This window comes from Bufo bufo, chromosome 2 (assembly GCF_905171765.1).
Source record: "Bufo bufo chromosome 2, aBufBuf1.1, whole genome shotgun sequence".
Lineage (NCBI taxonomy): Eukaryota > Metazoa > Chordata > Amphibia > Anura > Bufonidae > Bufo > Bufo bufo.
Window position 1 is genome coordinate 586,672,100 of NC_053390.1, and position 12,487 is coordinate 586,684,586.

General features: G+C 42.1%; 1 protein-coding gene across 4 annotated transcripts in view; it reads left to right on the top strand.

The window, feature by feature from the left end:
* Positions 1–12,176, top strand: part of AIMP1 (aminoacyl tRNA synthetase complex interacting multifunctional protein 1) — a 71,248-nt gene extending 59,072 nt beyond the window's left edge. For 3 of the 4 annotated variants that reach the window (XM_040418261.1, XM_040418262.1, XM_040418260.1), the window contains exons 6-7: positions 6,320–6,488; positions 11,938–12,135. In XM_040418261.1, coding sequence (XP_040274195.1) covers positions 6,320–6,488; positions 11,938–12,104 — 336 coding nt within the window. In that variant the 3' untranslated portion in view covers positions 12,105–12,135. Of the gene's footprint in view, positions 1–6,319; positions 6,489–11,937 lie in introns of all 4 variants that reach the window. The other variant, XM_040418259.1, reaches the window with a different exon arrangement.
* The last annotated feature ends 311 nt before the right edge of the window (positions 12,177–12,487 follow it).

Below are 12,487 nucleotides of genomic sequence, written 5' to 3' on the forward strand. Positions count from 1 at the left end.
GGCCGCACGTGCGCGGAACGCTCCCAATAACTTCTATGGGAGAGGCGGGGATTAGCGCTTGATGGTGGACGGACCCTGGGAAATCTGGGGTCCTCCAGCCACAGCGCTCCCCGCTCCGTTCTCGATATTGGTGCGGGTCCCAGCGGTGGGACCCGCACCTATCAGACAGTGGGGGGCATATCCTAGCGATAGGCCCCCATTGTCTAAGATGGGAATCCCCCTTTAACAGGTAGCCAGCAGAATCTTCATAAACTGCAATAGTAAACTATTGCAGTCTTATGGTATAAGCAATTGAAAGATCACATGTTTAAGTCCACTAGGGGACCTAAAAAAAAGTAAAAAATAATTCCTAAATAATAATAATAAAAAAATAATCGTATCGCTTCCTTTGCCATCTCTCTCTCTCTCTCTCTCTCTCTCTCTCTCTCTCTCTCTCTCTCTCTCTCTCTCTCAAATAAATTGAATTAAAAGTAATTAAGTTCTTTTATGTTGCCCAAAGTGGTACTAACAAAAACCAAAACGTGTATCAGAATATGATGAAGCAAAAGATTTTTTTTTTTTTAAACTATATATATTTAGTGCACAGTGAATGCCATAAAAACAATGACAGAATTGTGTGTGTGGGGGGGGGGGGTACCAGCTGACAAGAATCTTTTCCCATTTTTTAGATATGGTAATTTATTGCTATTGAGTTGCCCCATAAAAACAAGACTTCGTACGGCTATGTGGGCAGAAAATGTAAAAAGTTATGGCTCTTGAAAGGCAGGGAGGAAAATTGGCCTGGCCCCGAAGGGATTAATGCTTATTCTTTTATGGCTAAGTTATTTCCCAGTGTTTCTTTTAATTATGCAGTAGTTACTTTACTTATGGTACCTGTAGAAGGAAACTCAGGCCTAAGGATTTATTTTCAACCCATTTACTGTGTGTGTCCTTAGAGGCAGTATCAGACCTGGGCAGACAGATGCCAAGGCCCACTGAGCTTAGGATGAGAACCACTTGTCACCACATACATCTAGAGCTGGCCATGTCCAGGAATAGATGCCATCATGTGAAATATATTTCCTCAGTCCCTTGGCCGAGTGCAGCCGCCTCAGAAATACATTTCCAGTTTTTATTTTTCGTTGCATGTGTGGTCCTTCCAAAATAATCAGTTTTTCCAGTTGAAAATGATACATTGTGCAAGCCTTGAAGAATGCACTGCTTGTATAAGTATCCTTTGATTACGATGACTTTCTATGAATATAGTTTGGGCTCTTAGGGTCTTTTTTGCTTATGTCCGATTTCTTTTGACAGCTGCAATGTGAAACGTTTTTTTTTTTTTGGACCATAGAAATCATTTAGCCCTTTCCGCTAATATTCTACAGACTCCCCCCCCCCCCCCCCTCCAAAAGTCATATATATACATTTATTTTTCTCCATGAAACCTGAATTCATGCATGTTGGTTTTTCCTGTGCGTCATGCCTGTTTTATGAAACTTTGAATGGGGGAAGAATAGGGTCTAATTTGAAGGCTATTTTCTCTTTTTCATTTTTTTCCCATGGGGACCCATCTTTTATGACTCCGTCCTTAGTGCCAAGATTAATGCTAACCTTGGGAACGATTACAAACTGCTGATCACTATTCCTCAGAGTGCAGCGGGGAGGATCGGTGTGCAGCCAAGCCATTCACGTAATTAGATAATTGTCTCTGATGCTTACTTGAGCTTTAAAATAAATACATGCATAAATAATAAGGAGCACCTGGGAAATAAGACGGAAAACCGCTCTTGATGTGAATCATGTGGTCCTAAGAACAGATATAAAACAACAGAGAAATAAAACATCTGGACCATTACGTTTTATGGCCGTATATCTTCATCATCATTGGTATGGAGCATTTTATTGCTGGTATGTGCAGTCCAAATGCTGACTGAAGTGGTAGTTCTTAAAGAAGTACATTTTCTCCCTAGTTTTTGACATTTCCTTTAGCCACAAGCTTCCTGAAAGTGAACCACTCGGCTTGCAAACTGAGAGAGACACAAGGCGAAACAATTTCTTGGAGAGCAAAGTCTTCAAAGTTAATTCCCTCTAAAAATCTATTTCCACATGGTCCGTATCAAGATGGCAGAAATGCGTTGGACATTTTTGTTTTTCAAATGAAATTCTATCATGAAAAATGAAATGTTTCTAGATGGTAGTGGCCACCCAAATAGTGTGTGAACTTCAAAATCGCATCTTTCCATTACTATACAAAGACTTGCGTGTACATAATGCTGTAGTTACTCCTGGCACCCCTGCCCATCAGCTTTGTCACGTCCATTGGTCACAGTGAATGGGATTGAGACTGAACAGTAAAAAAAATACCAGAATAAGCCCTTTTTTTTTTTTGTCATCTGCGTTTTCTTTTTCATGCCATTCATCCCCAATAGAGAAGGTGTTGTCAAAACGCCTGAATAAATAGTAAAATATCCAGCGTGCTGTCTTTTTGATAAGAAGCCAGAAAGGAAAAAAAAAAATGCTTTTTTACACACAAAAAAACACTGTCAAAATTGCACCCAAAAACACACAAAAAATCCTACTTGTAAACGCACCCTTTAATAGAACTTGCCAGCTGGAGGGATAACAGAAGAATGGCACAACCTAGAAGTCTAAGAAAATATGATTGGGGGATGTGCATTTTTACTTTAAACGTACTTTTTAAAGGGGTCTTCCGGGATTTTACTGCTGATGACCTATCCTCAGGATAGGTCATTAGTATCTGATTAATGCGGGGTTCAAGAGGATAGGTCATCAGTATTTAGATCCTAGAAAACACCTTTAAATGTAACTCGCCTTACAGTTTCCAAGACATAGATGTCCTGTGCTACCAGTGTACCCAGAATTATATGGAAGTAGGACAAACATGAAACTTTGGCAAGTATATTAGGGAAAATAACATATTCCTAGTTCTCATTTCCCTGTCTACAGCCTCTGAAATGTTTAGAAATCTTGTGACCACCAGTTCATTCTTATTCTGAAGATGGGGAATAGGGGGATGCAGCTGCAGCCTGTATATTGTGAGAGGGGAGACGATCATCCGAGGGGGAGCTCACCTACTCAATAAGTGCAGCAGTGGCGGAGGGAAAGGCTTTAAACTGCATGTCCAGCCACCAGAGGATGTATGTAATTCCTATTGTAACAGTAGGTACACATCGATACATTATTGTATAGAAGTAGTGGAGACTGTATGACGCAGTGGACTCTTTCTGTGTGTTTTTAAAAAGTGAACACAGACAAATATGTAATTGGGAACTGAGATTTGTGTTTAGTTGAAGTTGCAGGATGATCAGCCCTTTGCCTGCATATTCCCAGTGAAAGGCAATGAAGACAATCTGGCTCTGTGTTGTAAGGAGCCATCAGTAATGGCTGTGCTGTCTGTCTCTCCTGTTGTTTTGTGCACCTAAGAATGTTCTCAAGGCAACAAGATTTACAGCTTGGACTCATTGGCGTCTCCTGGCTTAACTTAGGAGAGCTAGAAACGGCCCACAGACTAGCATTATATCTTTATTGTGTATAGGAAGCTTTCTATAACTTGAGGTTGAGCGTGAACCTTCAGTCTCCTTGTAAAACTTTCAGTTACCAAATTAACTTATAATGTGCACTTCCGATGCACTGTCTGCAGATCAGCGTTGTATTTGGTGTGGTTGGTGGACGTTTCAGTGGTCTTTGGAAGCTGATCAGACACCACAAAATGCTAACCACCTACTGTATTATTGTTTTAAAGGGGCTTTCCACTAGATATATTTGGCTTCTCAATGGAATATGGATATTCCACAAATGCCTGATAGGTGTAGTTCCCATCTCTAGGACCTCTACTTATTGTGAAAATGGGGCCTCCTGTCCCTCAGTATGCCTGTTGAGCTTTTCCTCTACAGCCGGTGGAGCTTGACTTCCATAGACTAGAATGGGGAGAGCTGTTGCCAAGTCTCTTTAAACCCTTTATCTGGATGCAGCGGTTTGGCAGCAGAGGACACTTTGGATATGCTATAAAATGTCTTTTGTGCTAAATCCTCTTTGGTGCAAAGTTCTGTAAAATACACAATCTAGAATCATAGTAACTACACTTGGATCCCTATTTCTTTTTTTTAGGATCCATTTATGAGAAGCATAAGATAAAGAGCCTCTGAAATACCAGATACAAAAATGAAGAATATTCGCCTTGAATTCAGGATCAGCCTCCTGCTTTCTCCCTCATTAGTGAATTGTTGTGTCCATTGTAGAAGGTGTTGAGCTGCACTTTGGTGTATCCATGCACCAGTAATGTAGCACAAGGCCAAAAATTTCAGGCAGATCCTCATGGGGTTTTACAGTGAACTCCCCCTTTTTGTCGATGCTGCTTTCACAGGTGAAGCAGGTGCTTTTAAGAAGCATGTAGCAAATCCTAAGGCTGAAAAGAGTTTCTGATGACATGGGCCTTCTGCATTCTGTCAAGCACAGGTCCGGTCACCAAATACTGAAATACCTACCTGGCATGTGTGGCTTCCTTGATTTGGATCCACACAGGGTCTCTAGGATGGGATAGAAATCAGAAGAGGGAAAGTTGTGAGCCTGGCTCTGGGCCTGGAACGTCTAGCGTTCCCATTTCACCAGAAGTTTTCCATTTTAATATACATTTAATGGCCTTTTTATGTTGTCTTCTGGTAGGTCTCCTTTAAGGTTCTGCTACCACCATTCATTTTCATTTATATTAGCATCTTCTCGTGTCTTAGGGGGAGAGGAGTAGGTAAATGCTGTGAATTAGTTTTCCTTCCGAAAATAACTTCAAGGGAAATATTCTTTCTGTGAGCCATCGTAAACTTTGGATTGAGTTACATGTAAAGGAAGGACTCCTTTTCATTCAGATGTTTTGGTAGTTTTCTTTCGGCCGTATAATAAAATGCAGCAATATCTTATTTCTGGCAGGAAAAACATGAAAGTACCGTGCCTGGCTGGACCAATACAACCCAAACCTGTTTTGTGTGTATCTTGGCCTTTTGTGTTTTCCCTGAACATGTGCTGAAAAATTTAACATTGTTACAGTGATTGGATTTGGGCACATCCAGGACTTTGTGTTTTCAATTTGTTGACATTTTTTATGTATGTAAGATGGATTATGTGCTTGGCCCCATCCTGAATATGGTAAAGCTTTGTCCCACATACTAGTCCTTCACAAATAGTTTTTTTATGGGCCTCAGCTTTGTAGAAAACCTCTGCACCTTTATATTACATTTAGATGGACGTCACATGGTGCATTACTTTTCCTATTTTATGTTCTTCTACAGTATCCTTAAGTGAACTGTAAGATTTCGAGACCCTAGAAGTTCCATGTTGTATGGAACAGTAGCAATCATGCTTGACCACTACTATACTATAATCCTTGCTACTGGAGATAGGGGACTGAGATGCCCCTTCTTTATCGCCTATTTAGTGCGTAGTTGATAAATAATGTTTTTGGCTAGTATACTTCTTTAATGTATGTCAGTCTTTAGATAGTAGACTATTACCTTCTGTGTGACTTTATAACACCTATCAGTGAGCTCGCTTTATGCCTGAAGTTTGTGCCAAAATGTTGTCTCCCACAGTGTTGCATCTTTTTCACACCCATTTTCAGCAGACCATGGCCCTTTCCCACTAGCCCACACCCCTTCTCAGAGAAGGCAAAAAAGTGTCTAAAACACTTAAAGGGCTTGGCCTTTTTGGCTGTGTGGCCAATGTGTAGGTAAGATGAATATTTTGCATTTACCAATTCCTTCGTTGACATTCTGTGCTGTTTTCTATATTTCATTTCCCCTTGTTGGGCAGATCTTCTGTTCTGTCCACATAGAGGTCCTGTCCATAAGATGGCCACTGATGAATGGTCATGTGTCCAGACGCATCACTCAGACTCCTCCATTCAAACACACTGTACTAAAGTCCCAACAGCAAGTGCAGATGGAAGGATCAGTTTATTTGAATACAGAAGACTGAGTGATGTGTCTGGTCACATGACCCTCCATCAGCGGCCATTTTATGGACATGACCTCTGCGTGGACATCACAAAAAACTTGGCCAACAAGGGGGCATACCTTATGAAAATAGTGCAGAATACCAAAAAAGGCTATATTAGTATGTGCCATATAATCACCTTACAAACACAATGGCCAACAGAAAGTGGCCAAGTGGTACAGGTCATCTGTGCCAGTCTTTTGGTACAGATAGTGTCAGAATTTTGGTGCTTTAGTAAATCTCGTTTGTATATTTTTATTTTAAGGCATTGTCTCTGCATTTAATTGCTTGTATAAAAAATACTAGGTGTCCAACTGGTATGGTCTTTATTTTCTAGATGCAGAATCGGATGGCAGTGCTGCTGTGTAACTTGAAACCTGCCAAAATGAGAGGGGTACTGTCTCAAGCCATGGTGATGTGTGCAAGCTCTCCAGAGAAAGTGGAAATATTGGATCCCCCTATTGGAGCCGTTCCTGGAGATAGAATTACCTTTCAGGGGTTCCCAGGTAAACTTTCATTCCTCATACTGGTAAAGACTTTGTCCCATTTTTGCAAATAACAGAATACATTTCATACCATATGCTTTGGAGTCACGTGGGCAGTCCTTCTCAGAGACCGACTGCTAACTTTGCATGACGTAGCATAATTAGTTGTCAGTCAGTAGGTGGGACCACCCCTGACTCCTAAGCATAGAAAGCTGCCTGCAAGTTGCTCTACATTTTCATGGTGACCGGCTCCCAGGAGTTGCTCGGTCTCATGTCAGGCATTGACCTAATGGGACAACTCCATACAATGGAATTCTTAGTTGAAGGTATGTAAAATCTGTCACTGGGTCACTCACATGAAGCAGTGAGTCCTCCTATTCATGAGCTCCCAGTTCTCCAGGCTGTGTGGCGCTGATTGACAGCTTTTCTTCCTGTAGCTGTCAGCGGCAGGGGGGTGCGAAGATCCAGGAGCTCACTGGGGAGTGTTGTGTATTGAGAATAGTTCCAGTGCTCAGCTCATTCAACTAATTGACCCAGCATTTTGTTATCTGTTACCAGTATAAAACCAGTGAGAGATTCCCTTTTGCGGAATGGAATTGCTGACCCATACATTTCTATGGGGCCGCACGACGTGCGCCCCGATCTGGAATTGTGGACCCGCACTTCCGGGTCCGCAATTCCGATCCTGAAAAAAATAAAACATGTCCTATTCTTGTCCGCAATGGCGGACAAGAATAGGCATATTCTCTTAGTGCCGGCAATGTGCGGTCCACAAAATGCAGAACGCACATTGCCGCTGTCCGTGTTTTGCGGATCCGTGGATCCGCAAAACACACACGGATGTGTGAATGGACCCTTAGACTGAATGAAGTGTCAGTGAAGCTTACTTGTAGTATGTGAAGTCTGAGGGCACTTTAATGGTTTAATTTAAATGCTAGTTGTCTGCTAAAACGTTTAGTCGCTGGTGCTTGTGACCGCTTAAGCGATTTTCTGCTCGTCTAAATCCACCTTCAGGAGACAAGCTTTCAATAGCCAGAGAAAATCATTCACTATATGTTGTGATCTTTTAGATATTACTGAGGTCACACTATATGTACAAAATGACAGTGGTAGTAATAGGAAATGGATTTCCTGGGAGTAAAAAATCGATGACCTATCCTCAGGATAGTTCATCAATACTTGACCAGTGGGGGTCCGACTCCTGGGAGCTGTAGTCTTTTCCTAGGCCATTGACGTCACGTTATTGGTCACATGGCCTAGGTGCGGCTCAGTCCCATGAAAGTGAAAGGGCCTGTGCTGCAATACTAAGAACAGCCGCTATACAATGTCCAGTGCTGTGTGTAGGCTGCAGCGGTCACCTGAGCTCTGTGTTCCTTCCAAGCAACTTATTGGCGCTGGTGCTGGTGTTTTTCATCTATTATCAACATACCTCTTTGGTTTCACATGTGGATGGAAAGTATTCCCCTGGTTTACGTTCTGCTTTATTGATATGGCCGACAATGCGACCTCTACATATTCACAGGTTGCGTGGTAAAATAGGCTGTAAAACTACGTTAACGCATTATACATAACATGTCTCATTCATTCTCGCTATTTTCAGCTAATCTAACCTTATTGTTTCTGAAAGATATGGCATATGCGTGACATTACACAGAAAGATTTAAGACATGGCATGGTAGCATAAAGTTATGCTATTGTCATGGCTCTAACAGTCCACAGTGTGTTGCCCAATGCATGCAAGCCTCACTAGTGAAAATTTTCCCTGGTGCACAGCTTTTAAGTGGGGTTTGTGTGAAAAAAAGGTTTCACTAACCTGGATGCTATAGTTCATATTAGTACTGCAAACATGAAGACAGTATCTGATCATGTAGGTTTCTAATGTCTAACATAGGGCTGAAATGATTACTCGATTGAATCGAGTAATTTGACACAAAAGATGGTGGCAGTGGGGGGAAGCTGGTGGCACTGGGGGGGGCAGCTGGTGGCACTGGGGGGGAAGCTGATGGATGGCACTGGGGGGGAAGCTGAATGCACTTGGGGGCAGCTGGTGGCACTGTAGGGGAAGCTGGTGGCACTAGGGGGGCAGCTGATGGCACTGTAGGGGAAGCTGGTGGCACTGTAGGGGAAGCTGGTGGCACTAGGGGGGGCAGCCTGATGGCACTGGAGGGGCAGCTGATGGCACTAGGGGGTGCAGCTTGATGGCACTTTGGGAGGGGGGCTGATGGCATGGGAGGGCCTGATGGCACGGGGGGGGGGGGGGGGGCTGATGAGTTTTTATAAAGAAAAACATTCTTTTAATTAGTTTTTTATTAGAGTACTCGATTCATCGATAGAATACTCGATTACAAAAATAGTCGATAGCTGCAACCCTAGTCTAACCTACAACTTGTTATAACGTCTACACATCTCTGAGGCTGTGTCCGTTGCAGTGCCTCCCCATATGTTCTCAACAGCTGGATTCTCCTTCTTCTCATCTGTGTGTAAAATAATTGGCACAGACATCACGTTTCCATACTTTTTTTTTTTTGCTGCAACTACTAAAGACCTGTCTGTTTTTCATATTGGTAAAATGTAAGGCTGAAGGCTTTGTCAGTCGTATAACGTTTCCAGCGCCCTTTGTGATCCAGAGTACAGATTGGTGCGATTAATGAGGTGCAGAACAAGGCCTTATTAGCTAATAATCCAGATTGCAGTGACTTCAAAAACCCAAGGCAGTGTCATGGACTGTGAGAGCTTTCGCTCATATGGCAGAAACATAAGACTGTAAATAATAAAACCTGTCTTAGTTTTACATAGTTCAGCTTTGTGGGACAGGCACTGTCTGCAAGCAGAATTTATATTACCACATCCTGTACTTCAGCTGCCATTTAAGATGCTTTTCATATATTAATGCAAAGAAGAAGCACTTAGTGATTGATTGAAGAAGATAGCACACAATTAAGGCATCTGTATTTTTTGTCTACATTCAGTCCGCATTTTTTGCGGATAATATGCGGACTGATTCATTTCTATCGGGCCGCCAAAGATGCAAACAGCACACCATGTGCTGTCCGCATCCGTGTATCCTTTCCGCAAAAAGATAGAAAGTGTCCTATTCTTGTCCGTACTCCAGACAAGAATAGGTATTTCTGGGTATTTCTGGGCTGGGCGCACACAGCTGGTATCCATGTTTTACAGACCACAAAACACATTCATGAGGCCTAACACTGAGCTTCTTTCCCACCAAGTGACCACCTGCCTAAAGGGAGTCTATCACTAGAAAGTTCACTGTTAAACTATTCACAATGCCTTGTCAGACTAGCTCAGCTGAAAGTAATGATACCTTTCATTTAGCGTTCTGTTGCTTCAGTCTGGAGAAAAAGTGCTTTTAAGGGTCTATTCACACGTCCGTTTTTTCTTTCCTGATCTGTTCCGTTTTTTGCTGAACAGATCTGGACCAGATCTGGACCCATTCATTTTCAATGGGTCCTGGAAAAAAACGGACAGCTCAATGTCTGATTTTTTTTCAGGACCCATTGAAAATGAATGGGTCCAGATCTGGTCCAGATCTGTTCAGCAAAAAACGGAACAGATCAGGAAAGAAAAAACGGACGTGTGAATAGACCCTTACCCTTTCGCTTCCTGCGGTGTTTAGAGATTTTGTGCCCCTGATAGCCAGGGCAGTTTTTGCACTTTCAACTTAAAACTAAATGAAGAAATAAAAAACAAAAATCATATAGCTGCTTAAAGTAGAGAACTTGATGATTGCAGTTGCCTTGAATAACTGTTCGCAACTGTGTCCGCCTTAGTGTAACTTACATTTGCACCTAAAACTTACTTTAAGTAGTGGTTTACACATAGAGGGAAAAAATTATATATTGAGGTGTGCAAAGCTCATATGTACCACAGGTGTTTGCATCAAAAAGAGCTTGTGCTCTTAAAAACACTGGCACAGAGGCCATGTAATCTATGGTCACAGCAACATATGAGTTAAACTGATCTACTCTACATGAAAAACAGTGTTAACAAAATTGACATTTTGTGAGAGCGCCAAACATACCAGGGGAGATTTATCAAGCCCTGCATGTGGTACAACGGCCTTGATATCTCCTGCACGGTGTATGGTACAACATCCTGATATCTCCTTCCTGCATAATGCACAGGCCTCGTTATAAAGTAGATGCATCCTCCAGCAGTCCATTTACCTAAACTGAAATATATGGCAGCTCGTATCTGCCGTAGAGTTCAGTCTTCAGATAAATGTACCTGGCTTCGCTCTAGCTGCCACTTTTAGACAAGTATAAGTTGGGTGCTTTATTACTCTTGTGTTATGGACCAAACACCTGAACTGTGGGAGGTCCAGGTGTTGCATCCATAATATAGACACAAAAAAGCCCCTGTATTACTATGGTAATTTAAGATGATTGTTTATGGCGACCGTAATTAAATGAAAATATCTTTTGTGACTGGTGAATTATATTTTTTTCCATCTGTCAGAAATAGATCATCAGTTCTAGTGATAATCATTACTGCTATTACTGCAGCGTGTAACGGGTATTGCTAGAGAGGAGGTCTGTATATATTACTATAAAGATCGGGTATGGACAGGATAGACAGTATAAAATGTAAGCTTTATTAATGCTTGTTTGTTTGTGGTGTGGTTGGTTTGACTTATTTTGCGCCGTAAGCTGGATGTTGGTAGATGTCTTGGTAATCAATAAACAGCCTAATTAGGCACAGAGGGGTATTCGGGTGGATAAGCGCTCATCTTCTCTCTCCTTTTCTGGAAAAAGAGACCCCCGTGTATGACAGTCAGAGAGCAAGTATGTTCTCTGATTGATGGGTGAAGGGGGTTGAGAACATCCACAGAAATCCATGTTACCATCCCCCTGGGGATGTGCACAGTTAAGCCTCGTTCACACTTCTGTGTCCGTGTGTCATCTGTGTTTCACTGACACTGAACAGCTGAAAAATAATTTTCAAAGCATCTCTTACTAATGATCCATGAAACACAGATGGCATTCATGTTGCATCTGTGGTTGTCACGGACCCTTAGACTATAATGGGCGTGATGGATCCGTGAACACGGACACAATAGAGCATGCGTCCGTGATGAACACTGACCATGCTAAATAAATGTGGCGATGCCACCGTCCCTGCCCCCTTCCTTGCCACACTCTCTCTTTTTTGGGAAAGTGGCGAGGCCCACGGAGAAACACCACTTGCGTGTGGTGGAGGTTAGATAAATGTTATCAGCAACCTACAGAAAGGAAAAAATGTGCAAAATTGACGCAGTATAGTATTTGTTACTCAACTTCTTCTGGAAATTGACATTCTGGTCACTTTGAGTTTGAAGAATTTTGGATTAATATCAATTCTAATATATTAGTTTTTTCTCATATTTTATTTTGATGTTATAACTTGCTACTTTTGAATGAGGGCTGTATTATTTTGTGGATGATCTTGTCATGCTGTGGTCCTTTTCATGTAGGTGAACCTGATAAAGAACTGAATCCTAAGAAGAAGACATGGGAGCAAATCCAGCCAGATCTTCTTACCAATGATGACTGTGTGGCTACTTATAAAGGAATAGCATTCGAAGTCAGTGGAAAAGGCGTATGCAAGGCCCAAACCATGTCCCGAAGCAGCATTAAGTAATCTAGTTATGTGAAAAGCACGTTGTAATGCTATTACAGAAAAATAGAACAATAAAGGCCAATAATTTGTTGATTCTGGTTTGTGTTCTTTTTGGTGCCACCTCCTTCTACGCAGCCATCACCTGACAACTTCAGTCCACATTATAGCACTGCCGTTCCAGATCCTTCATGCAGTCCTCTGCAGTGAACGAGTGCCGTCACTGACGTTCTGTACATTGCAGACAGGAACCCTTCTCGGAGCCAGCGTAGTGAATGATGGCAGCCTAGGTTTCCTGGGTTTTAGAAGTGACAGGAAATTCAGCATCAAAACATCCAGGACCTCGGTGGTGATGGAGAGAACTCGTCAAAGAAGCCAGAAAATATGCAATATTTGGGGTACGTTCA